This window comes from Rasamsonia emersonii (assembly GCF_000968595.1).
Source record: "Rasamsonia emersonii CBS 393.64 chromosome Unknown ctg1118621760240, whole genome shotgun sequence".
NCBI classification, from domain to species: Eukaryota; Fungi; Ascomycota; class Eurotiomycetes; order Eurotiales; family Trichocomaceae; genus Rasamsonia; species Rasamsonia emersonii.
Genome location: NW_013563133.1, coordinates 1,877 through 25,809, shown reverse-complemented (window position 1 = coordinate 25,809; position 23,933 = coordinate 1,877). Strand labels below are relative to the sequence as shown.

At 50.2% G+C, this 23,933-nt stretch overlaps 9 protein-coding genes across 9 annotated transcripts; 7 read left to right on the top strand and 2 right to left on the bottom strand.

The window, feature by feature from the left end:
• On the top strand, positions 1 to 440 carry T310_5117 (Uncharacterized protein; the record flags this gene model as incomplete). The annotated part of the gene is made up of 2 exons (XM_013472023.1): positions 1 to 60; positions 149 to 440. Coding segments are annotated over 2 exons (352 nt in total), but the record flags the coding sequence as incomplete, so codon positions are not given.
• Positions 441 to 2,561: 2,121 nt separating this feature from the next.
• On the top strand, positions 2,562 to 5,105 carry T310_5116 (uncharacterized protein; the record flags this gene model as incomplete). The annotated part of the gene is made up of 2 exons (XM_013472022.1): positions 2,562 to 2,783; positions 2,916 to 5,105. The coding sequence occupies 2 exons, from the start codon at positions 2,562 to 2,564 to the stop codon at positions 5,103 to 5,105; spliced, it is 2,412 nt and encodes an 803-aa protein (XP_013327476.1).
• Positions 5,106 to 5,962: 857 nt separating this feature from the next.
• T310_5115 (uncharacterized protein) lies at positions 5,963 to 7,559 on the bottom strand (the record flags this gene model as incomplete). Its single annotated transcript, XM_013472021.1, has 4 exons — positions 5,963 to 6,012; positions 6,091 to 6,502; positions 6,569 to 7,108; positions 7,317 to 7,559. The coding sequence occupies 4 exons, from the start codon at positions 7,557 to 7,559 to the stop codon at positions 5,963 to 5,965; spliced, it is 1,245 nt and encodes a 414-aa protein (XP_013327475.1).
• Positions 7,560 to 7,947: 388 nt separating this feature from the next.
• On the top strand, positions 7,948 to 8,656 carry T310_5114 (40S ribosomal protein S24; the record flags this gene model as incomplete). The annotated part of the gene is made up of 3 exons (XM_013472020.1): positions 7,948 to 8,024; positions 8,262 to 8,509; positions 8,580 to 8,656. 3 exons carry the CDS (start codon positions 7,948 to 7,950, stop codon positions 8,654 to 8,656), a joined length of 402 nt encoding a protein of 133 aa, XP_013327474.1.
• A 1,775-nt stretch (positions 8,657 to 10,431) lies between these two features.
• Positions 10,432 to 12,061, bottom strand: T310_5113 (hemagglutinin protein; the record flags this gene model as incomplete). Its single annotated transcript, XM_013472019.1, has 3 exons — positions 10,432 to 11,595; positions 11,681 to 11,788; positions 11,852 to 12,061. 3 exons carry the CDS (start codon positions 12,059 to 12,061, stop codon positions 10,432 to 10,434), a joined length of 1,482 nt encoding a protein of 493 aa, XP_013327473.1.
• A 2,458-nt stretch (positions 12,062 to 14,519) lies between these two features.
• Positions 14,520 to 16,458, top strand: T310_5112 (uncharacterized protein; the record flags this gene model as incomplete). The annotated part of the gene is made up of 4 exons (XM_013472018.1): positions 14,520 to 15,022; positions 15,120 to 15,820; positions 15,876 to 16,072; positions 16,126 to 16,458. 4 exons carry the CDS (start codon positions 14,520 to 14,522, stop codon positions 16,456 to 16,458), a joined length of 1,734 nt encoding a protein of 577 aa, XP_013327472.1.
• A 732-nt stretch (positions 16,459 to 17,190) lies between these two features.
• Positions 17,191 to 18,839, top strand: T310_5111 (2-alkenal reductase; the record flags this gene model as incomplete). The annotated part of the gene is made up of 3 exons (XM_013472017.1): positions 17,191 to 17,916; positions 17,971 to 18,705; positions 18,762 to 18,839. The coding sequence occupies 3 exons, from the start codon at positions 17,191 to 17,193 to the stop codon at positions 18,837 to 18,839; spliced, it is 1,539 nt and encodes a 512-aa protein (XP_013327471.1).
• Positions 18,840 to 19,874: 1,035 nt separating this feature from the next.
• Positions 19,875 to 21,002, top strand: T310_5110 (DNA-binding protein HEXBP; the record flags this gene model as incomplete). The annotated part of the gene is made up of 6 exons (XM_013472016.1): positions 19,875 to 19,979; positions 20,088 to 20,142; positions 20,205 to 20,246; positions 20,311 to 20,429; positions 20,486 to 20,680; positions 20,736 to 21,002. 6 exons carry the CDS (start codon positions 19,875 to 19,877, stop codon positions 21,000 to 21,002), a joined length of 783 nt encoding a protein of 260 aa, XP_013327470.1.
• A 940-nt stretch (positions 21,003 to 21,942) lies between these two features.
• On the top strand, positions 21,943 to 23,533 carry T310_5109 (Meiotic recombination protein DLH1; the record flags this gene model as incomplete). The annotated part of the gene is made up of 6 exons (XM_013472015.1): positions 21,943 to 21,981; positions 22,315 to 22,410; positions 22,630 to 23,068; positions 23,131 to 23,165; positions 23,230 to 23,392; positions 23,466 to 23,533. The coding sequence occupies 6 exons, from the start codon at positions 21,943 to 21,945 to the stop codon at positions 23,531 to 23,533; spliced, it is 840 nt and encodes a 279-aa protein (XP_013327469.1).
• Positions 23,534 to 23,933: the final 400 nt, after the last annotated feature.

Here is a 23,933-nt window from a genome sequence, read left to right as displayed (position 1 = left end):
GCATACTTATGTCACAATATGGACAGCATTGGGAAAAGCTGTTATTAAGATTCGAATGCAGTAGGTCGTATTCCCCCCCCCCCCCCCCCCCCAAAAAAAAAACCGAAACGAAAGAAGAAGAGTACTGACTGCAAATTATCCGCTGCAGGATACCATATCAACATTCCGAGTCCAATCCTTCTACATCAAGGGCACGCCAAGCACTTCAAGAGCCATCACGCTATGTGCATCGAGAGATTAAAGCTCTTGCTCAGCTCGCTGAAGGTGGTTGTACATCATCACCAGTTCTACTCGGACACATCCAGGAGCAACAAGACAACAGCATGTGGATTCCACAGGGGTACATTGTTTACATTCTAATGACATGGTGCCCGGGCGTCGTCTTGTTGGACTTCTGGAGGAAGGATCCAGCTGAGCCAGGTGATCCGAGACGCCTTTAAGATTGCTTACGAGTATGTCTGCTGTTGACTTTTTTTTTTAAAATCTGTACCCAATGTCTTATATATAGCAACTGTTCGCTAATTGCAATTGCAAAATTATCAAAGGGATTGTCGAAGGTGTTCAGTGGTCCATCGCTATCCAAGATGGGACAACCTCATATGGGATTCTGAGACCAAAAAATGGTAAATTGAAATTCCCACAGTCGAAAAAACAGTTATCCTCCTTTTTTCTGCTGTTTCCTATCAAGCCAACTAACACCGTCTTTGTCAAAATAAACATAGTTATATTATTGGTTTCAGATTCTGGGGAAAACCAAAAGCTCGCGATGAGTGGGAGGATACTATTTTCCGTGCCTGGAATTTAGCACGCAATAATAGTGAGGATGGGTTGGTGCTGTAATATTAATGTGGCATGCACAGACATTAATATTAAGGATCCCTTCGTTTTTCCTTTCTTTGTCTTAGTTGGTGTTGGTCTGACTTGATGACAAACAAATTACACAAAAAAGCAAAGCAAAGTAAACCTTCTAATATCATTGTTGCTTTACTGAGATAAAACACAAAACAATGGGTGAGGAACAGAAACGTACTCCTACTTTACAGACCAAAAAAAAAAACTCCATAATTCAGTGGAATTAGTTCCATTGTCTTCTTCTTTTGCACGTTTCTTTTTCTTCTTTGTTGTTGCCACCCTCCTCTAAAGGCCCAACATAACAGGGTTTCTTTCCCTCTTCTTTATGCTCAAGAGCACCTAACCTAGAGAGTATTGTATTCTTGATCTTTTAGGTATCCTGCTTATTTCTATATATTATATAGATTCCCTTTTTTTGTTTCGTTGCACTCAAAGCGTGTGTATGTACATTTACAGCACATACTTAGGGCCCTAATCTTGTTTATTGTCTTTTTTTCTTCTTCTTCTTTCCCTAATTTTAGCTATATGACATATGCTCGCAGATTTTTAAACGATATTTTGACCTATACCTAGGTACTCTGTACTAAGCATAAAACCATATACTATTCCCTAAAGAGGGACTTGATATACTTATCATTAATAATTAGTTCCGTTCTGTTCTGTCCTGCAGCAGTAGCAGCTGCAGCTACCGACTCTCCTGTGGCGGTGAGAGAGGTCTGTCTGCTGAACTGTTCCGTTTCAGAAAAAAAAAGATCCCGTCAAGCAATGATGCGGTGGCTGCGGATTGTGATATACACGTATCTATGTATATAGGTATTTTTGTTGTTTCAGGATAATAATAATAAGACGAATAATTTGTTCTTGTGTTGTGTGTTGTGTGTTTGTTGTTCTCTGATCTGGCTACCTGCTGGGTACCTATAGCTAGCTGGTTGCATTCGATTGGATGGATGCCTGTAGTTTTGCCATAGTGAGGCAAGTTACAACTTATTTGTACAGAGTACTCCGTAATGTAAGTAATTATTACTCCATTACGGAGTACATACTTACGATATCAGAGGTTTCTGTTTTGTTTTGTTGGCGATGATCTGCAGCTGACCTGTCCTGTATTACTTGATTCGTGGAGATTGGATGTGAATGCCTGAGGGAGGGGCTGCTGGCAGGTTAGGCTGGTAACCTGATAGGCTGGGTGGCTGGTAGGTATGGAGAGTGTTTACATTGGCTGGGCTGGCTGCAGTTCGCAGGAGTTCGCAGAGTATTCTGTACTCTCTGTACGGAATACTTCGTATCACTTGCAGTATATATCTTTTCGTACACGATTTCTTCGACAGATAGACAGACTTATCCAGTCTTTCGTAGAGTAGAGAGATGGTAATGCTGACGGCGGATGACGACAGTGGGTCAACAGTCGGTACGGACCGTGACGGACCAGGAGCGCAGACCCACCAATCAGAATGCTTGTTGTCGGCTTTACCAAAACACCCGTACTGCCGTTACCGCAATACACGACCGCACGCGGACAGTTTGTTCAGTTTGGCCTGATCTCTTGATAGGCACCTAAGGAACTACTGCTCTCACAGTCGCCTGGTTTCGTGATATCAGTCAGTCAAGAATATCTGCTCCATGCTTAGCCTCCTCGCTCCGCAGACGGACGGTTCCTCGCGGGGGAACAGGAACAGCTGGGACATTACAACTCATCTGGCACGCTGATAATGGACGAGCAGGCCTCTGACCAACCGCATGACCCCGTCGAGGTTCGTGCCGTCCATCACGAGCCGAGCATTCCTCGCCCAAGCCCAAGCCCAAGCCCGACCTCTCGCCCGTCCCCGCTCCAGTGCTGCTGTGGCCGCCTGGATTGCGCATACCTCAGACACAACAATGCTGCCCTGGAGGAGCTCGAGAGAGATCTAGCCACCGCCGCCCGGCTCGGTCAGGTAAGTCTCATTCCTTCGTTCCTGATGCCCTGTGTTTTTCTGCCGATGCCGACGTGAAGAAACCCTCTTGCAATTCCTGCTACTTCTTGTCAACTGTCCAGCATGGCCTCGTCGCTGACCTTTGCTCTCCAGGCTCTGCTTCACCGTCATGAGTCCTACGTCGCCGAGGCTCAAGAGGACCGTTCTCGCCTGCTGGCCGCCATGGAGAAACTCGAACAGGACAAGCGCGAGATGCAGGCCACCAACGCCCGCCTCGTCGAGGAGAATCGCAACCTGCAGGAACAGCTGGAGGCTCTGAACAAGGAGGTGGCCTCGTCCGACACCCAGATCAAGTCCCTGACGCACAAGCTCGAACAGACCCATGAGGAAATGCGAGAGCTGGCCGTCGCCGCTTCGCGCGCGTCCGAACTGGAAGCCCAGCTGAGCGCCATGGAGGCGGAGCAGCTGAAACTGCAGCAGGAGCTGATTCTCACCCAGGAGGACGAGAAGTCGGCCGTGCAGCGGTGGAAGAAGGCCGAATCCGCGCTGAGGGATCTCCAGGACCAGCTGGACCGACTGGAGCAGGAGGCTCGCCAGGAGAGGGAGCAACATGCCGAGATGATCAAACGCATGGAGCGGAGGAGAGCCGTGGAGCGCGAGCTGGATGGGGCCGCTGGTCGGCTCAAGGGCGCAGCAGCCGCGGCAGCCATCGACCGGAATCAAAACGGAACCAGTGTGGTGTCCAAGTTTGTGCGCGACATCCTGCAGGACAATGCGAACCTGCAGATGGGTATCGTCGAGCTGAGAGAGATGCTCGAGAGCTCGAACCGGGAGGTCGAGAACCTCCGGGAGCAGATTTTACTGCACCAGCCTCTGGCGACAGAATCGTCCGGGCAGCAGCAACGCACCACCCGTTTGGATGAAGAACTAGAATCGAAAGAGCCGCGCCGGATCTCCCAGGAATTCCATTTCCACCATCATTACCACTCGTCGTCATCGTCTATCGGCTCAAGGAGGAGCCACATCAGTCGTCGCCCCAAGAAGAAAAGGACCGTTTTCAGCAATGCGACGTCAGGACCGCACACGCCCAGAGCGTCGCTCCATCGTTCGCAGCTGTCGTCGTCGTCGACCTCGACCATCATGTCTCAGACCTCCGCCACCATACCGTCGCCGCCGCCGCGGCGTTATTCGTTACAATCTCCCGGCGGTTCTTCTTCCTTGGCCAGCTCGCCCCAATCAGCGTACCGGCCGTCGTCCATTTTCGATGTCATGGACCATGGTTTTGAGTCCTCGCGGCCGACGAGTCCGGAGAGCGTTGGATTCGCTTCTCCCAAGATGATTCCCCGACGCCAGAAACGTTTCTCCGATACGTCTGTCCGCTCCAGCTCTGGCCCCGCAGGGTTTCTGAGTTCGTCGTTCGATGATGATGGTGCTGAACAAGCTGTGCCTCGTGAGGAGGATGAGGATGCAGATGCGACAGAGCATGGTGCTGGTATGGGGGAAGACGTGAGGCTTCCTCCTGCTATACCTGAGGAACAGGAAGATGCTCCAAGTACTCGTGGCACGGAGTCGGACGCCGAAGCAGAAGCAGACGCAGACGCAGCCTCAAAAGCAGCCTCAGAGGTGTCACCACGCCATCACACGGACGACGACGAGTTTTCGTCGCTGCAGTTCCGTCCTCTGCGTAAATCCGCGTCGCACGAGAGTCTTCTGTCAGTGTCGGGGATGGACATTCACACTCTTCGCGACCGCCCTTCGCAGCTGCTGATGGGCATGGATTCGAGATATTTTGCCCGGCGGCATCATCACATTTTCTCTCCTATCACCGGACTGACTTCTACTACTCCCGTGATTTCTGCAACCAACATCACAGCCGACAGGGGGTCTCTGTACAGCACGTCTCGCAAGTCACCGCACTCGCTTCTCGCAACGGTCGCTGCGAGTAGTGTGTCTGGTGGTTCGGGGGTTGCTAGCACAGAGGAGACCTCGACGCACGGACGAAGCACTCGCAGCAGTCCTGTCCCTATACCCGGCAAAGCAGCCACGCTCGGCCGGCGCGTGGGAGGCTGGGTTCTGGGGAAATGGGGCATGGCACCGTCCTTCTCAACGGGGGACCTTCGAGCGCAGGCTGCGCTCAACGCGTCGAATTCGGCCTCGACGACGACGTCGACATCCACGGCAAAGTCCAAAACTGCCGGCACTGCCTCCGCTCCGCCGTCACGACCTCCAGGCGTCAACCAGAAGGGGCCGATTCCGGGACTGCGCCCGCCAGCTCCCCCGCCGAGTTCAGTGCACGCCAGCAGTCTGGACGAGGAATTGCTCAAGGAGAGTCTGAAAGAATGACTTCGCGTCAGCCAGCTCTTGGTACCTCAGCTAGGCGAATTGAGCAGTCACCTTGCCTTGGATTGGCGGCCTTGCATAGGCATCGTCATAACGAAGTTGTCTTTCGGTCCTTTTTTTTTTTCTTTATTTTCTTCTTTGTTCGCTTTTCATTATTTCTAGTCTTTACGTATTCTCGATATCGATATTGCATTTCGCATTTCGCCTCGTTTCTGTCTTGTCTTTTTTTTTTTATACTTTTTTTTTTCGTCAGAGCCAGCCTTGACTCTCTTCGACTCCGCCAGCCAGCCAGCCAGCCAGCCAGTCAATCTTCCACTCGACGACCTTACTGTACTCAATTCTTTCCCCTTCATTCATTGTCTTGTTTTGCTGTGATATCGGAGTTTGGTTTCATTGTACATACATACCTATTCCTATCCTATCATATCGTCTTGTATGGCATTGCATTGCATTGTATCACATTGTATCACATTGCATCATACTGCATTATATTACATTGTATTGTATGCATTTCCTTCTTTTTTCCTTCGTTTCTTCCTTCATTCAGGACTGACTGGTTGACAGAAATGAATGATGATTGATTCTGGGGTTTGTGGTCTAGTCTGGCCTGATTCTGGTCTCGTCTCGTCCCATCGAGATTCAATGGTTCAGGGCAGGAGCAAGGTTCTTATTATTCATTATTTTTACCTAGTTTGTTTATTATTGGTTTACTACGCAGTTTTAGTTTGGGTTATTAGTTAGTTCTAACTGTTTGTGTATGAGATACCCCCAATTGATTAATTGAATTCAATTCATTCATTTATTTATTTTAAGATATTGATTTGTTTAATATATATAAGCTTTATTATCCTTGTTTGCTATTATTCTTCAGGTGCGTGATTTTCATTTATCTTTTTATTTACCTGTTTATCTATTTATATATCTATGCATCTAGATAATGCCATTTCTTTCTTTCTGGTATATATTCATACCCATAATCTAATCTTACCCCTCCTGTCGCTCTCCCGGCGGCATGATCCTGTACGTCCGGATCGGTATCTTAGTCGAATGGAAGAACCCCGACTGTTCTTCAAAAGGAGGCGATTCAAACGGGATACGCTGTGTCTGGAATCGATGGGCTTCTGTGCGCGGCCATGACGATGGAAATTGTTTGATGAGTTAGTGTACACAATACCATACACCTGTATGTATGCCTTTTTTTTCCCTTGCTTTAGGGGAAGGGACCTAGGGGGAGCTTGTTGAGCTTGTTGAGGGGGAGACTCACCGCAGGTATCGAGGAAAGTCTGGAATGTCTCCTCGTTTCGGATAGTAGCAGACAGGATGAATTCTTTCGTTCCGTATTGATCGAAGAGGTCGCGAATTGTCGATATTAACAGAGGGACGATATCTACGTCGTAGGTCTGCAGTAGTGGTTAATATTGGTTCTTCCTGCCTTGGTCAAGGAGGTAAGAAAGCTATCTGCATACCAGATCAGCACCTAGTGCCACGTCGAAAATGGCATTGGCATTGGTATTGGTATTGCTGCCGCTGTCTAGTGGACTCCCCCATTCCCAAATCGCAGGCCGGATCTTGTCAGCGCTGAGCTGGTTCCGGCCCAGACAGTCCTTGATATTAGCTATCAACGCTGGATCACGGTCCGTAACCGTCACGCTCTCTACACCCAGATGCTTCGCGCAGTACATGGAGAGGAACCCAGTGCCGGCACCCAGTTCGATGACTCGCTTCCCCCGCACGATGGATTGGCCCTCGGGCGTGGTGCAGAGAAACGTCCCCAGATGCAAGGCCGCCTCCCAGGTGCGGAATCCCGTGGTGCCGGAGGAGAGGATCAGACCGCGCGACTCGGAGGTGATTACACTGCCGCGCTTGTCATTGTCATTATTCTCGACGCCGCTGGTGGCGGGCGCGGTGTACTTGATGTACGACAGCTGCTGGGCGGCCTCGAGGGCCGAGGGTTTTGGTTGAGCGATGAGCTCGCTCCAGCAGCGGATGAGATCATCCAGGATTTCCTGGCAGGGAGATGAAGAGTCAGATCAGATCAGATACATTGAAGAACTTCAAAAGGGAAGATACGAAAAGACTTCAGAAAGTATAAACATTATGCATGCAAACATTATGCAGACCCGTTGCATATAATAATAAATTGAATAATTTATTAGAATCAAAAAAAAAAAAGAAAGAGAAAAACTTCGTGCAAAGGATCGTGCAGTTTCATACATCCTCCTCCGGATCCGACAACGCCTCCTCAATCCGAGCCAGAATCGTCTTCAGAGCCCTGGTTCGATAATTCACCGGGGGAATAGGGTCGATTTTGTCCTCATTAAACATCTCCTCATAGATGGCGGCTTGTACTGCCGGGTCTTTCAGCGTGTCTGCTGGGGGGATGCGGAGATCCCATGGGTCAACCAGCTGGAAGTATTGCGCGACAAGGAGTGAGATTGCATCTTTTCCATGAGACATCGTTCCGTTTTCACATCATCATTTGCATCATTATTAAAATCCTAATAGTCGTTATGCTGGTTATACTACTATGTACTGGGTGATAGTTTATCGCGTGCTGCCCTCGGCATCGGAGCTAGCCGCATCCGGCCTAGCGCGGGCTGGCCCTAGCCGAGCCCACATGACCGGCACACCACGAAATCGAAAAATTACTATTATTGAGGTGATTTGGATCTCCAGAATCGGGCTTCGACAGCGACAATCAGCAGCAGCAACCCAACGTCCCGTCCCAATCTGCTCGACACTCTTTTCTTCTCCTCCGCCGGAGTAATCTGCTCTTCTTCATCCGCCTGTCGACGCAGATTCTCAATTCGACCGGTGTCTCCCCCGCTGTCTGTCAACTGCAATCATGGCCGACGCTCCCGTTACCTTGCGGACGCGCAAGTTCCTCCGCAACCCGCTCCTGAGCCGGAAGCAGATGGTCGTGTAAGCATTTACTTTGCTCTTTTTTCTCCTGCGGTTTTTGTTTCCTTGTCGATGCGGTCAGAGGGAAGAGGTGGAATAGACGCGAAAGAATGGACCGAAAGAGAACAAGAGGAGGGGGCATGGGATCGAGGGGAATGAATCTGGCCGCAGTCGGATATACGTTTGTTTGGATATCGTTCGAGGAGAGAGAAAAAAGAGTGTATGAGAGGAATTTTCTGACGAATTGCTGCTTCACAGGGATGTCCTCCACCCTAACCGTCCCAACGTCTCCAAGGCCGAGCTTCGCGAGAAGCTGGCCGAGCTCTACAAGACCAACGCGGACCAGGTCTCCGTCTTCGGCTTCCGCACCCAGTATGGTGGTGGCAAGAGCACTGGTTTCGCCCTCATCTACGACTCGCACGAGGCTCTGAAGAAGTTCGAGCCTTACTACCGTCTTGTCCGCATGGGTGTTGCTCAGAAGATTGAGAAGGCTAGCCGACAGCAGCGTACGTTTCTCCCTCTGCCCCGATGGCAGGATAATATAAAAGTACCCATACTAATACGATTGCTTTACAGGCAAGCAACGCAAGAACCGTGCGAAGAAGTTCCGGGGTACCGCCAAGACCAAGGGTCCGAAGAAGTCCAAGGAGTAAATGCATTAATATTCCTAAAATCTCACGACTGGGGGCTGGTGAAGGCGTCGTTGTCGTTGTCGTTGTCGTTGTCATTGTCACTGTCATCATCATCGTCGTCGTCGTCGTTAGTACGCAAATCAAAAAAACGGGCTTGTTTGGCTTGTTTGGCTTGGATGGAGAAGCAAAAGAACAAGAACAAGAAGCAAATGAAGGAAAAAATGCAAACAATGGACGCAAGCCACCAGGCGCTCATGATGATACTTACTGGACCTTGAGAAAAAAAATAGCGGTGGTGTGGTATGGTATTATTATTAGTACCGATGGCGCGCGTTTATTCCTGATGTATCATCCATTATTTTATTATCCATTATTTTATTTTTATCATGATGACCATATTTACTTAGAACGATGACGAAGAGAGATTGAGAGAGACAGACAGACAGATAGACACACAGACAAGACAACGAAGTGAAATGTTACAATACCAAACAAAAAAAGCATAAAATGGCGCAGTTGCTGCTCCTGGGGCGTATTATTGTTCTATTCTAGAAATTCCTGTTTCTTTTTTTTAATTACCTACTACCCTCATCATGATCAATATCAATCATATCGTCTCCGGCATCGATGTACTGTTTGTTAACAAAAACAAAAACAAAAAAAAAAACAAAAACAACCTCTGAATTAAATAAGACGGGGAAGAAGGCAGGGGAAAAAAACATAAAGAAAAATCTTCTTTCCAAGGAAACTAACTAGTTAACAACTACCTAGTCAACTAGTTAACTGGTCGTAAAAAAGTCAATAAATAGTCGTCTGTGGAGTATATCATATATGTACAATTGTTGTATACAGAGTGTATATAAAATAGGACAAGGTAAGGACTCGATTTTGTTTTTGAACGAGGAAAATTCACAACCTAGCTAGCTAGCTAGCTAGCTAGCTACTTACCACTAGGTACTAGATACATGCACCCTAGCTAATATTACTGATTAATTTTGGGATTATTCTGATTAAACCCTCGAAAAAGCAGGAAAAAAAAAGAAAAGAAACACGGCAGATGAAAAACAAAAGAATGTGAACGAGTGAACGACTGAACGATAACATATTTTCTTTTCTTTTTTAGGGATGAAAAAAAAATCAAACTTTTCTGATCTTCGCAATTGTCAATCGTACCACCCACCCACTATTTTGGATGCACCGTATCCCGTATTTGTACTGTACCTGCCACAGGAAACCAATTGTGATGAGACAGCCGCCCCAATTATTCATCCAATAACAATAAACTCGATGGAAATAGCCATTCCAATATTTTCCCATCCCTTTTCTGTTTTGGTTCCCGTCTCTTGTTGCGCCGAACCATCCCATAAAAACGGGAAGTTGATCACTGTTTACCACCCAAGCCATCGAACTTTTGAATTGCAGAAAGAAACCACTTTCCTTTCAGAAGGCCTGTCTGTTAGTCATCGCAGAGTACCAGCCATTTCTCCGAAATCCTGAAATCCTGAGGGAAAGAAAACAAGTTAAAAAAAAAAACAGACGAAGAAATGGGCCGAGACGACAGAAGACCACTCGATAGAAAGAAATGTTGATGTCCATCTGATAGTTGAGGCATGTGCATCGTATGACAATATCAGACATAAAAGTACCACAGTTACATAACAGCAAGCGAGAAACGAGAGCAAAAGAGACAAGGACAGATATCATGGAGATAAATATCAAGCCTATCACTCATGGCGAAAATCGCCTTAAATGAAGCGACAGGTGCTGATGTTCGTACTCCAGGTGAAGATCCGATTTCAGTAACAGCCAGGGTTATTGAGAGCAGAAATCGACGTCCCGTGCGAGGCAGTTGATGTTTGAAAATCCGCCGTCGCGTCAGATCTCAAGAAACTGAACGAAGAAGGACCAAGGGAATCTGGTTGTCTGAGACGTGTGTACTGTTGGCCACTCATGAGCGTTCCCGATGACATCGAACCCGCAGCATCTGAGTGACGCTTGCTCTTTCCACTACTGCCGCTGTAGCCGTACACGTCACAGCTACTGCTCTCGAGTGCCAACATGTCACCTCCTGTTCTCGATACTGGAGGTGTATCAGCTGGCTCGACCGGCTCAACTGTGTCCGCTCCGGTATACGCAGTAGTGGAAGTCACTGTTCCTGGAGATGAGCTGCTAGGAAGGGTCACATAGCTGAACATCATGTCCTGAGAAGTCGACGAAACTGTTCTTGGCGTCACCAGGGGACTGAGACTGCCAGAAACTGTCTCTGTGGATGCTTCAGTGCCTGTTGCCGCCGTGGTCTTCAGATCACAGAGATTGCTGATCCTCTGAGTGACCTGCTCAGAACTGAAAGGAAGACCCGACACCACTTCCGTACTCCGTGACGTTGTGCCGATATTGTCCAGCTGCTGGCGGCTTGTCGGAGTGGGAAGAGTTCGATCCGATCCCTCGCAGGTGGATAGGGAGGTTATGGCGGGGAACAGCGGGGGAACATCGACTGACAAAGATGGATGCGAATTAGGACTCGCATAGGAGTAGGCCGGTGCTCCAAAAGAAGTCGCATGGTCTTGATCGTGGTAGAAGACCGCACTCTGACTTCTGCTCAGGGGAGCAGCTGGGTACCACGATTTAGGACTGCCCGGAGAACCACAGTAGTTGACCATTGCAGCCGAATTCGCGCTAGGCAGCATATACGCTGGAGCGTATGTCGCCGAGCAGGCATCTTCATAGTTCAGGTTACAGCCAGCGGTGTATGGACTTCTGGCAAGAGAGACAGATTGCCCCAAGGCTCCTAAATCGGACACAGAGTGCGACCGCAGATACGGCATCGTACGAAGTGTCGGCTGATTTGCTGATGCTGAGGTCTTCTGGAGAACCGGGGTCCTATAGCTCGTTGTCTGAGCCCCGGACGACGAGACGGCGGTCATGATCGGATAAGGGTAACTTTGGTAAGCCGTCTTTGTCTGCAACTCCGAAGAATTAACCTGTACAGAGGCGAATGAGTAAAGCTCTTCGCTTGTATCGGTACACATACACGCTCCAGCTTACCCGCAGGAATTGGCAATTGGGAGTGCCGGAGCTTTTGCAATTTGAACACCCCTGGCCATCTCCAGAGTCTCCGCTACACTTGATCTTGCGTTTCCGGCAACGACGACACTAATTCCATCAGCAACAGATCCAAGAAAAGTGTACGAACACATAATGCAGCCAAGTACATACTGCTACTTGAATCCGGCGTCTGGGTGGAGGACGATTCTTGCTGTCGAAGTCGGCAGCAGAGCTGATCTGGCTGCTGCTGCTGCTTCTGACAAGATGTCCTTGTTGCTCCTCATTCTCGGCACATGGACGGACGGGGAAATGTGTCGTTGTCTTCTGCTGCCGATTGACATCGTCGAATGGCTCCTGACGTGCAATGTATGGATGGGCCATGATGTGAGACTGGCTCTCAACCTCGAGCTTTGGATGTATCATGAGAGTGTTGAGGAGACTCACAGGTTCTGCGCCTGTGCAATCGCTGGATGTAAACAAGCTCAGGGCTACAGAGATAAAAGGACAGGGCCACGATTCATCACCAGTTAGACGTGGCGGGCAATGTCTCCGCAATTCCGCTGCAAAGAGTCGAAAGGAGGACCAGGAACGATTTGACCACGTACCTGGACAGAGAGCTCCTTTAAACCTAGCGGATGATCCTGCAGCTTTCAGCGATTGCCTGAACTACTGCAGGCCATATCTATGGTTTGCGAATTGGACCAGATCGACCATGATTGACGTTGGAGGCTCCCAGGGACTCCGCGGCATCGCAACCTCATTTGTTCGTCGACTAGCGTGGTTTGTTGTGGTCCATGTTCTTTGTGTGTACCCGGGGTAGCAGGCGCAATTATCCGTTGGCAGAGTGCACACAGGCAGGCGAGCAGGAATCTCCACAGAGATTCTAATCATTCAGGCCTCCGTATCGGGATAGCGTCTGTTTCACAGAGTAACGTCACACGTACCTGACACCTTTTTGAGGACAGACAGATACGGAAAATTAGTCGGTTGGAAGAGGTACAGTGGAGGGAACCATACTGGACGGAGGGGGAGGTGTCATCCGTTATCTTGTAACAGACGGGACGCCTCTGGGACAGACCCGCGGACGAGACAGCATGGCTGGGCGACCATTGCGCAAAAGGAAAAAGAAAAGAAACGAGAAGCAGCGTTTGCCAATGTTGCGTGGGTTGAGAAGAGGACTCAGTGATATGGTAGGGCGAGAACCTGGTGTTTGTTTGCTCCCTGACCGGGACATCCGGTTGGCGAGTTGATTGGTTGCCTTGGGCGCAGGCTGCAGATGTTGCATGCGACAGCTTCCACGGAGTGTCCAGACCAGGTGGCAATCAGGCTTTGCTAAAAGAAGAAGGGAGATATACGTTCGAAAAATGGTTTCGAGCCTCGCCAGCCGGGTAAAGGCGATTTCTGACCCGTCTCAAGTTGTCTCATTGCCAAACGAACGGGCTAGACGACCTAGATCCCACCTGTCCTGGGGTAATCAGCCTCTCCTCTAGGAAGAGACACGCAGCCTTTACTGGCAGAATGATGAAATTGTCTAAGCAGACCTCATGTGGGTATTCGAACCTGACCACACAAGGGAAACGATGAATCTAATGTGAACCAAAGTTTAACGGTGCTCTATTACCCCGGATTCTATAGCCCTACCCAAGACCCAATGGCGATCTCGATCCAGCTCAGCACGCTACGCATCCGAGAACGTCGGTCGACAAGCACATCGTCCCCACAACGCAGTCAACCTAGAGTCCACGTTTGAAGCAGGCATCCTCTGTAGATCTGGAAAAGTGGCCCCGGATGAGCGGATTCCTCCACGATAGGTGCGGATGTCCATCTCGCTGGCTTGAATATAGAGATCTGTTGAAGCCTGCAGCCTCTGTCGCAACACGGTAAAACAAGCCAACGACGGGAGGGCCAGCGCAACATTGCACTTCTCCACCGCAGTTTCATGATTCCCTACGTTCTCCAGCAGACTGGACGGCCTTCGTTAGCGTTTACTTCACTTGGACTGCCGAATGTGGTAAAAAAGGGAAGGGAAGGCACTCCTCCAGTCGTAGATGGTGCCACAATTGGATACCACGCTGCCCTCTGACCAGATATCTTTCGCAAAAGGCGTACTTGATGGGCGCGTAGTTGAGTGCATCTCTTTTAGTGCATAGGTTGGGTTCCCAATATGCAATGTCGCAAGTAATTATTGTTCCGCCTTGCTGGATAACAGTCCCCAACAGAGACATCATCTTCCATCAGATGCCATTTAAAGACCCATGCCCCGCTTGAAAAGGCTAGAACCGTGTTAATCTCCGTTGAATGTCTTCTCCGGCTCTGATGTATAGTGGGACGATCAGTTAGACGAAGGTTGCTCTGATCTATTTCCAGAATGTCTTCTTTCAGATTCACAACTCAAGTCGAAGAGATTGAAGCTCAGGGCTCGTGGGGGAAAAAAAGGTTCCCCGGCAGTATGCAATGATTATGCAGCTTGCCGTTTTCTCATGTCAGCCTGGCGGCTGTGGTACTTAAAGTGCGTTGGCGATGAGACACAGGTACCTAAGTAGTCAACGCGCTAGGACCACAGTTGTCGACATCTGAGTACGTAGGCGATACAGATAGAGGAATTGAGAAACATTGGAAGCTCACGACGATTCCAGGTAATGTGGACTGTTGCTCAGGTGTGCCTGTTTTTACGACGATCGCAATAAGTCCAAATTTGCGCCTTTCTGACTGACGCCCAGATCGAGAAGCAAGCCTGGACACTAGGTCCAAGACATGATGCAACAGCAAGGATTGTTGTCGCCAATTGAACAGTCTGAAAGACAATGAGAGACGGGCAGAGTACGCCGCTGCGTTCGCAATGTCGCCGTTACACAGGTCCAAGTCGCTTGGTTTTGGAGGGAAAACCTTTGTCCCGAAGGCAGTGGGATTTTTCTCTCCTCCACTCTTCAAAGAATCGGGGAGGACACGCACGTTGGAGGCTGGAACTGCAGTTCGTGTGGCTGCATTGCCAATCGTGCTTGGAGCTGCTTGGCGAGTCGGTGTGCTCCCGCGGGCTGTGCCAAGCGACAAGGCTCATCCACCGCACCCGCAGCTTGGCCCGGGAATAACCCCAAGGAGAATCAGCGGATCATCTCCCGGTCAAGACGCCCTTGGTGGCGCAACGTGCTTGTCTTCCCCTTCCCCGCGAATACATATTGCAGACTACCGTCTTGCTAGCCCTCCCGAGACTCCGTGCAGAGCTCTGGCACCGTCCCGTCCAGTGTGGCGGCTGCAAAACGTCATGAGCGTGCTACTCGAGACCTCCTTGGGTGACATTGTCATAGACCTCCTGGTCGATGCCTCTCCAAAAGCCTGCGAAAAGTGAGTTGCGCCTCCTCCCCTCCGTTTCTTTTCCTGTCGCTGGCGGCGCTTGTCGTACAAGGTGAAGTGGCTGAACGTGGACTAAGATCTCCGCTAGCTTCCTGAAGCTATGCAAGGTCAAGTATTACAATTTCTCGCCGGTGCACAGCGTCCAGAAAAACTTCACTTTCCAGACCGGCGACCCTATTGGCCCGTGGTCCAAAGACAGCGATGGCGGATCCTCAATATGGGGCCTGTTGCAAGGGCCTTCGCACAAGACCTTCACCGTTGAAATGCCGCCCAAATTGAAACATACGGAACGGGGGACGGTAAGCATGGCGACCGTCCCTTCGCCTAAGGACCCTGATGAGCGTCTTGCAGCAAGCCAATTTATCGTTACGCTGGGGGATAATTTGGACTATCTGGATGGGAAAGCGGCGATTTTTGGGAAAGTGGTAGAGGGGTTCGATGTCCTCGAGAAAATCAATTCAGCCTTCATCGATGAGAATGGGAGGCCCTTGAAGGACATTCGCATTCGGCATACAGTGATTCTCGACGATCCATTCGATGATCCCCCTGGCTTGGAAGTACCGCCCGAGAGCCCACTCCCTTCCAAGGCACAATTGGCTACAGTGAGAATCGCAGACGATGAGGAACTCGACGAGAATATGGATGAGGAGGAATTGGAGAAGCTTCGACGAGAACGAGAAGCACGAGCCCAGGCATTGACCTTGGAGATGGTTGGAGATCTCCCGTTTGCCGAGGTCAAGCCGCCAGAAAACGTGCTCTTTGTTTGCAAGCTGAACCCTGTCACGCAGGGTAAGTATCTTCCATTGGTCCGCGCTGTCGAGATGCGGCTGACCATCGTTTTCAGATGAGGATCTTGAGCTTATTTTCAGCCGCTTTGGCCCGATTCGCTCATGCGAGGTTATCAGAGACAAGAAGACGGGGGATAGCTTGCAATACGCTTTTATCGAATTCGAGAATCAGAAAGACTGTGAGCAGGCATATCTCAAGATGCAGGGGGTCCTCATTGATGACCATCGAATCCACGTGGACTTCTCACAAAGTGTATGTCGGCTCCTTCCACCACGCCCCATAAATGTTACTAAGCCGTGGGACAGGTAGCGAAGCTTTCGGAAAGCTGGAGGAAGGCGACCATCGCTAAGCGCTCAGGCGGCGGGTTTGGTGGCATATCCAGCTTGGAAAAGAGACGTCAGTACCGTTCAGGGGACGACTCCAGTCAGCAAGATCGCTATGGAATGGTCTTTGACAAGGAGGACATGCGCCGGAGATCCGAAAGGCGAGAGCCATCACGGCACCGAAGATCGCGCAGCCGGAGCCCACGGCGAGGCGATTCATACCGTCATAGATCTCGCGAACGACGGCATCACGACCGATGGCGGGATCGCCGTGATTCGGATTATGACTGGAGAGGTCGCGACAGGCGGCGTTAATTTACCCAGTGCACAATAGTCGCAATTTTTTTTAGCATGGCGTTGAGCGTTCATATGGGTGGCATGTTTGAGGTCTTACGATTCACAAAGGCACATGTGTTATAGTAGCACCACAAACTACCCATTTTTTTCCTCTATTTTTTTTAGAAGATTAGACTTTTTGTTTATATAGATGTATCATTATAATGATCACAACGAGTGCCTGGTTTGCCAGCGCTGGTCGAGTTCAAACTTCATCCTGGATGCTTTAAGGGGCAGCCTCTTGAAGAGAGCCACAATCCACATGCTGCGTACTACGGAGTAGCTAAATTTGCAGGCTGTGCTGTTCCCCGATGACAGATGGCGTGTCTGCCCCGCCACGTCTGGCCCACAATGCTATTTATTGACCACTGGCCTGCGGATGCGCATCACTAGGGTGGCAGGCGACGGCAGATTGGCCACCAGGGACGCAGAATAGGCATGGATCTTTAGCTAGTTCTACTAGTGTGGCCTGCTAACAATAACAATAGCAAGCCCCGCTGCGAGGCGGAGGATCCGAGGCCTCGAGCTTCCAGGCGGTGTGTGCAGAGTGAGACATCCAGACGCTCTTTCCAAGCTTCAGCACCGCCCCGCGGCTGTGGTCTGATTTATCATTTGGGAACCTCGCCGGTTTCTCAGGCCTTCGTTTTCTCTTCTTCATTGCATCTTCTTTCCTCCTCAATTGTCCATCCCGACTGTTGACAACTGTAAACTATGGCTGCCGCAGTGAAAGAGACCGTTCACAACATCCTTGACAAGATTCAGGGCAAGGGTGAGAATGCTCCCCGCGAGCCCTCTCCTCAGGAGCTTCAACAGCTGAAGGAGAAATACGAAAAGGCGGGCCAAGGCCAGGTCTTCGCATTCTTCGACGAGCTCAGTCCTGCCGAAAAGGGCCAGCTCTTCCAGCAGCTCTTGACTTTCGATCCAAACCGTATCAATGAGCTTGCCGATAGAGCCCTTCATCCTCCGAAGACCTCCGCTGAGGAGCGAGCAAGCCTGGAGCCGCTTCCCGAATCTGCTACTGCCTCGATTCTCGACTCCGATCCCAAAGACCTGGAGAGATGGTATAACGAAGGTCTGAAACTGGTGGGGGAAAACAAGGTTGCCGTCGTCCTCATGGCCGGTGGACAGGGTACCCGACTAGGCAGCTCTGCCCCCAAGGGCTGCTTCAACATCGGACTCCCCAGCCAAAAGTCTCTGTTCCAAATCCAAGCTGAACGGATTGCAAAGATCCAGCTCTTGGCCGAGAAGGTGACCGGCAAGAAGGCGGTGGTTCCATGGTATGTGATGACGAGTGGCCCGACGCATAAGCCGACGGAGGAATTCTTCCAGCAACACAACTACTTTGGGCTGGACAAGAACAACGTGACCTTCTTCGAGCAAGGTGTTCTCCCATGTATCTCTAATGAGGGTAAGATCCTCTTGGAGAGCAAGTCGAAGGTCTGTTTCCGACAATGCCATCCGCCCGGTTACCGTTCACTGACTGCGAAATAGGTCGCTGTTGCGCCAGATGGCAATGGCGGTATCTACCAAGCCCTTGTGACCTCTGGTGTGCGAGAGGACATGCGACGCCGTGGAATCGAACACATCCATACCTACTGTGTTGACAACTGCCTAGTGAGGGTGGCGGACCCTATCTTCATTGGATTTGCAGCCTCCAAGAATGTGGACATCGCCACGAAGGTTGTGCGCAAGCGCAACGCTACCGAATCAGTTGGCCTCATTCTGCAGAAGAACGGAAAGCCTGATGTGGTGGAATACTCCGAGATTGACAAAGAAACGGCCGAAGCTAAGGACCCCAAACAGCCGGATGTGCTGAAGTTCCGGGCTGCGAACATCGTCAACCATTACTACTCCTTCCGCTTCCTGGAATCCATCGAGACCTGGGCTCACAAGCTACCACACCACGTTGCTCGGAAGAAGATCCCGTGCATCAACACGGCAACCGGTGAAACGATCAAACCGGAGAAACCCAACGGCATCAAGCTCGAGCAATTTGTCTTCGATGTGTTCCCTCTGACACCGTTAGACAAGTTCGCGTGTATCGAGGTCAAGCGCGAGGACGAGTTCTCGCCTCTCAAGAACGCCAAGGGCACCGGAGAAGACGATCCGGACACCAGCAAGAGGGACATTATGCAGCAGGGGCAGCGCTGGGTCCAGAATGCAGGCGCGGTTGTCGTCTCAGAAGGGGACGCCGCAGGCGTGGAGGTGTCCCCGCTGATCAGCTACGTAAGTCTACTGTCCATGCCATTGCACCTTTACAACGACTAACACTTGCAATATAGGGTGGTGAGGGGCTGGAGTTCCTCAAGGGCAAGGAGATCAAGGCGCCTGCCGTGATTGAAAAGGAGAACAATGCGTGAAGATAGCTTGGCAGCACCCAGATTACTGCAGCAGGAAAATGGGAGCGTAGAAGAGGAGCGCATACAAAGGAGGACGTTATAAGAAAAAAAAAGGAAAGAAGAATCATTGTAGTACAGCAGAGAATTATGTAATACTCACAGCAAAGGGCAGGGATGGGCAATTGAGACTCGAGTTGCGTCTGAAGCGGCTAGCATGACACGTATGTACAGTGCTCAACCAGCTGCCCCCGTCCCCTGCTCGCCTGTATGGATTAGAAGATACCGTAGCATAGTGCATATGTCATCATAGTCGCGAGATCGACTGTGCAGATGCCTGATCTTCGTCTCCCTCGTGGCGGCTCTCGCTCTCCAGGGCTGGGCCCCAGCGGGACCGTGCGCACGCTGCCAATCTGGGGAGGGCCAGCCGCAAACCTTACGCAATGCGGAAAAGGCCGGAAACTAAAGTTTTTTCTTTCAATTTTGCATCAAGGACTTTTAACAGTTTTTCTTTCCCTCCTCCCTTGCTTTGGAAGCAACCCCCCATTTTATATATGCAAGGAATCTGCTTGTGGTCCGGTGGGCTCGGAGTGCTGTGAGGGTTAGTCTGGTGCGCTGTGTTGTGAGTCCACTGCCTGCTTTTCTCCTATCCCACAGCCCACCTTGATTTGCTCATCCCCCCTGTGGGTGGCAGCCGGGGTCGCTGGTTTATTTCCCCAAGGTTCTCAGACTTACTGTAAAGATCAGCAGAATCGTTGACCAAGGAGTCTAGTTCAAGGTTATTGGGTGTGCTCGGAAGGGTGAGTGACTGCTCTTTTTCGCTCGTCAGAGGTGCTTTGCAGAGTTGTCCTTGGTCGTTGCTGTGTCTTGCGTCCGACTGCGCTTCCATTCGGACGTACCTGGCATGTCTCTGTCGTCCTTTTTTTGTCGCATACCTTCGCTCTAGTCCTTGTGAAAGTCCGGGGTGTCTGTCATGCAGTATCTCTCGACGCATTAGAGAAAAAGAAAAAATATCCGAAGCCATGTTTCGAGTTTTGCTTGATGCAGATGCATATCACAATGGGGAAGGAAGCTGTGGCTGATCGCGCAATTCTAGTAGACCCGTCAAGATGTTGCTGTCTCGTCGTGCCTGTTATAAGTGTGGCAACATTGGCCACTATGCTGGTCAGTAGAAATGGACTTCGAGTGGCTGGCGCAGCTTGGGTAAACTGACTGAACCCAGAGGTCTGCTCGTCCTCCGAGCGTCTCTGCTATAACTGTTCGTGAACCTAGTCATCTTCTACATCTACTTCCTCGGCTAATTCTCTTTCTCTAGGCAAGCAACCTGGTATGGGCGCGTGTTTGATACGTCTTCGGCTGTCCTTATAATAACGGTATTTGTGCACATAGGACACGAATCCAATGCTTGCCCGCGGCCTCGTACTACCGAGAGTAAGTCCCGAGATATATTATATTATGGTTTTATTGTTCCACAGGGAACTGACCCTGCCTCTAGCCAAGCAGTGCTACCACTGCCAGGGATTGGGCCACGTCCAGGCTGACTGTCCTACCCTGCGTCTGAACGGCGGCACGAGCGGCCGCTGCTACAACTGCAACCAGCCTGGCCATCTTGCCGTAAGTGTGTCATACCCTAGCTCTGATGAACGTCTCTGATGTGTTTCGGCATCAAGCGCAATTGCCCGAATCCTAATGTGCAAGGAGCCGGCCGTGGTGGAGTCGCTGCTCGTGGAGGTTTCAACGGACCTTATCGCGGTGGCTATGGCGGATACCCCAGAGCTGCGACTTGCTACAAGTGCGGTGGTCCCAACCACTTCGCTCGGGACTGCCAAGCTCAGGCCATGAAATGCTATGCCTGTGGCAAGCTGGTGAGTCAGGTTTCTTGATGAAATCACATGGATATACCATCTAATGCGCTCCCAGGGCCATATCTCGCGCGATTGCACTGCTCCCAACGGTGGGCCCCTGAGCTCTGCAGGCAAGGTCTGCTATAAGTGCTCGCAGGCTGGCCACATCTCCCGAGACTGCCCCAACAACGAATCCAACAACACACAGTCGGCTGCTGAGACTACTACCTCCGCCCCCTCTGCCCCGGCCGCCACTGCCTCTGCCAGTGCCCCTGTCGTTGAGAGCACTGCTGAGGTTGCTGCCCCTGTTGCTCAGGCTGCTCCGGCTGCCGCAGTCGCTTAGAGTGGGTTTTTGAAACGAAACCCATCCTACTACCATTCTTCTTTTTGTATTAGGTTCGCCGACTCGGTCTATCTTTCAATCCTTTTTTTTTTCCTCTCGACCTTTCTTCTGTTACATATATTATGCCCTTGTTTCAGGTTTTCGGCAACGGCACTTGTTATGTATACGACGAACAAAAAGTTTCACGAAGTCCCAGGATTCTTCCATGACTTGGATCCTCTGCATGGCTCAAGCCTCATGATTGGCGTCTTATTTTTCTATCGAATGTGTCTCAGGAATTTGAGGAAAGAAAAAAGGGTGCAACCGGAGGAGACGAGGCAAGACTGAGGGTTAATTGAGCAGTGGAGAGTTGTCGGTGGATCGAAACAAGCGAGTTGCTGTGTGGACCTGACTTCAAGGTGTATGGATGAAGTGGTTGATGTCCAAGAAGTATATCACAAAAATATCAAAAAAATGCGAGGCATGAGGTACCTACCTCTATCAGTCTACAAAATCTCTATCATATATACTCGTTAGACTGAGTATTAAAACAAATATTGACAAAAAAAAGCACTTATTGCATCATCTATGGTCTTGCAAGGCAGCGTTTCAACTTTGCGCGTTCGAGATAACTGGTGTTGAGAATACCTCACGTTCCATCAAGGATCTATCTCAGGCACTGCATTTTATGCTCAGCTGTAAAAGCTTCTATTTTGTCATATCGTATCCAGTTCATTCCCGCCGATCAAACAGATTGCTTCGTAGAGATTCAGCTTGCTGGTCAGCCACCCTTTCCAGACAGACCCCGTGACATCCATTTCCCCAACACTTCCCCCTCGATCTTCTGATGGTCCGCCTTTCGTCTCGCTCACTGTCCCTACGAGCTGAAACAAGCAACGTGGCCATCTCTCTCTCTCTGTTTAATCTCTCTGCATTGCGTCCCTGACTACGAAGTTCCAAGATGCCTGGCTCCACTGCAAGCGATGAATTCGACGATGATGTACGATGTCTCTCCCTTGGACCATAGGCTTCAGAATCAGGATCTAACAAGCCATCGTCCGTTATTCTTGATAGGGTTTTATTGTGGACATTGACACTATTCAAGCTCATGGTATGATCTTTCAAACCCGTAAATGACATCTCCTTTGTCTCTTCTTTCTTTCCATGTCTGTTATGACTACCGGACATTACTGAGGGAGACATAGGCATTGGCGTAGCGGATATCACGAAACTCAAGGCCAATGGATTCTATACAGTTGCCGTATCTACTTCTCACCTGCAGTCTGTTGTCCTTCTTTGCCTTTTGTGCTGATCTATGGCCCCGACTCCACAGTCTGTCCACGGAGCCACCCGCAGAACGCTGTTGAAGATCAAAGGATTCAGCGAAGTCAAGGTCGAGAAGATCAAGGAAGCTATTCAGAAATGTTTGGTATGGAGATGGAGATATCCAGCCTATTCTCCCTCACAGAAGCGGGTCTTGGTCACTGACATACATCGTACAGCCATCTGCAAGTGGTTTCATTACCGCAATGGAACTGAACCATCAGCGTAAAAGGGTGTTCAAGATTTCCACTGGCAGCAAGCAATTTGACGCTATTCTAGGGGGGTCAGTTGGCTCTATCCTCGTCTGATTTACGCTTCTAATCAGTTGCCATCCAGTGGCTTCCAAAGCATGAGTATCAGCGAGGTGTACGGCGAGTTTCGCTGTGGCAAAACCCAGCTGTCCCATACCATGTCCGTCATCGCGCAGCTTCCCAAAGAAATGGGGGGCGGAGAGGGCAAAGTCGCATACATTGACACAGAAGGAACATTCAGACCGGAACGTATCGCCCAGATAGCGGAACGTTTTGGTGTTGACCCTGAGTCTGCTCAAGAGAACATTGCTTACGCTCGCGCACTCAACAGCGAACATCAGCTAGAATTGCTCAACACGCTTTCGAAGGAATTCGCTGGTGGTGATTACAGGCTCCTTATCATCGACAGCATCATGAATTGCTTCCGCGTGGATTATTGCGGCCGTGGAGAACTCGCCGAACGCCAGCAGAAGTTGAACCAATTTCTGATAAAACTGGCGCATATGGCCGAAGGTAGTTTTTCCAATCTTTTTTTTATCTCTGCAAATCGCAGATAAGCTAGCATAAACTGACAGTCCATCTTCCAGAATTCAACGTCTGTGTGCTGATGGTATGGCCCCTGGACACCCGTTATCTGAGTTATCTATCATCTATCTTACCTTTTTCCCCAAAAGACCAATCAAGTGCAAAGCGATCCTGGAGCCAGCGCTCTCTTTGCAGGCGCCGATGGTCGTAAGCCCGTGGGCGGTCATGTCCTCGCTCATGCCTCGACGACTCGGGTCCTTCTTCGCAAGGGTAGAGGTGAAGAGCGCGTTGCTAAGATTCAGGACTCTCCAGGTCTGCCTTCTGCTTTTTCTTGAGTAATGGGAATTTGTAAGGATATTCCTCACTGACGCATTTCGCTTCACAGACTGCCCCGAGCGCGAGGCAACGTACGTCATCACTAACGGTGGCATTAATGATCCCGATAAGGTCTAGGTAGGAGAGTCCGTAGGACATTAAGAAAAAAATACCTGGGGGAGAAGAACCGATGTGAGAGACATTTTCTATTGAACGAATCTTCGACGGGATTTCAGTTTTCATGATCACTAAAACATGCAGAAGGGATCGTCTAGTGAAGTTGATGTGTCTGTATATTTTAGACGCTGAGAATTACGGAATGCAGTTAGTTTGACCGGTTGAGGAGTAGCTCCCTAGATAAACTATCCCGAGACCAGCAGGTCGCCAGATACCCTTTCCGTTCTAGGGTTGGAGGCACGCCGCCTTTGAATACCCCCCTCGCGCTGTAGTAGGGTGAGGCAGGCTGCGGCCAGGTGAGGCAGTGCTGAGGGCCAAGATCGAGAACATTATATGAGTGAATGGCATGATCACCCATGTC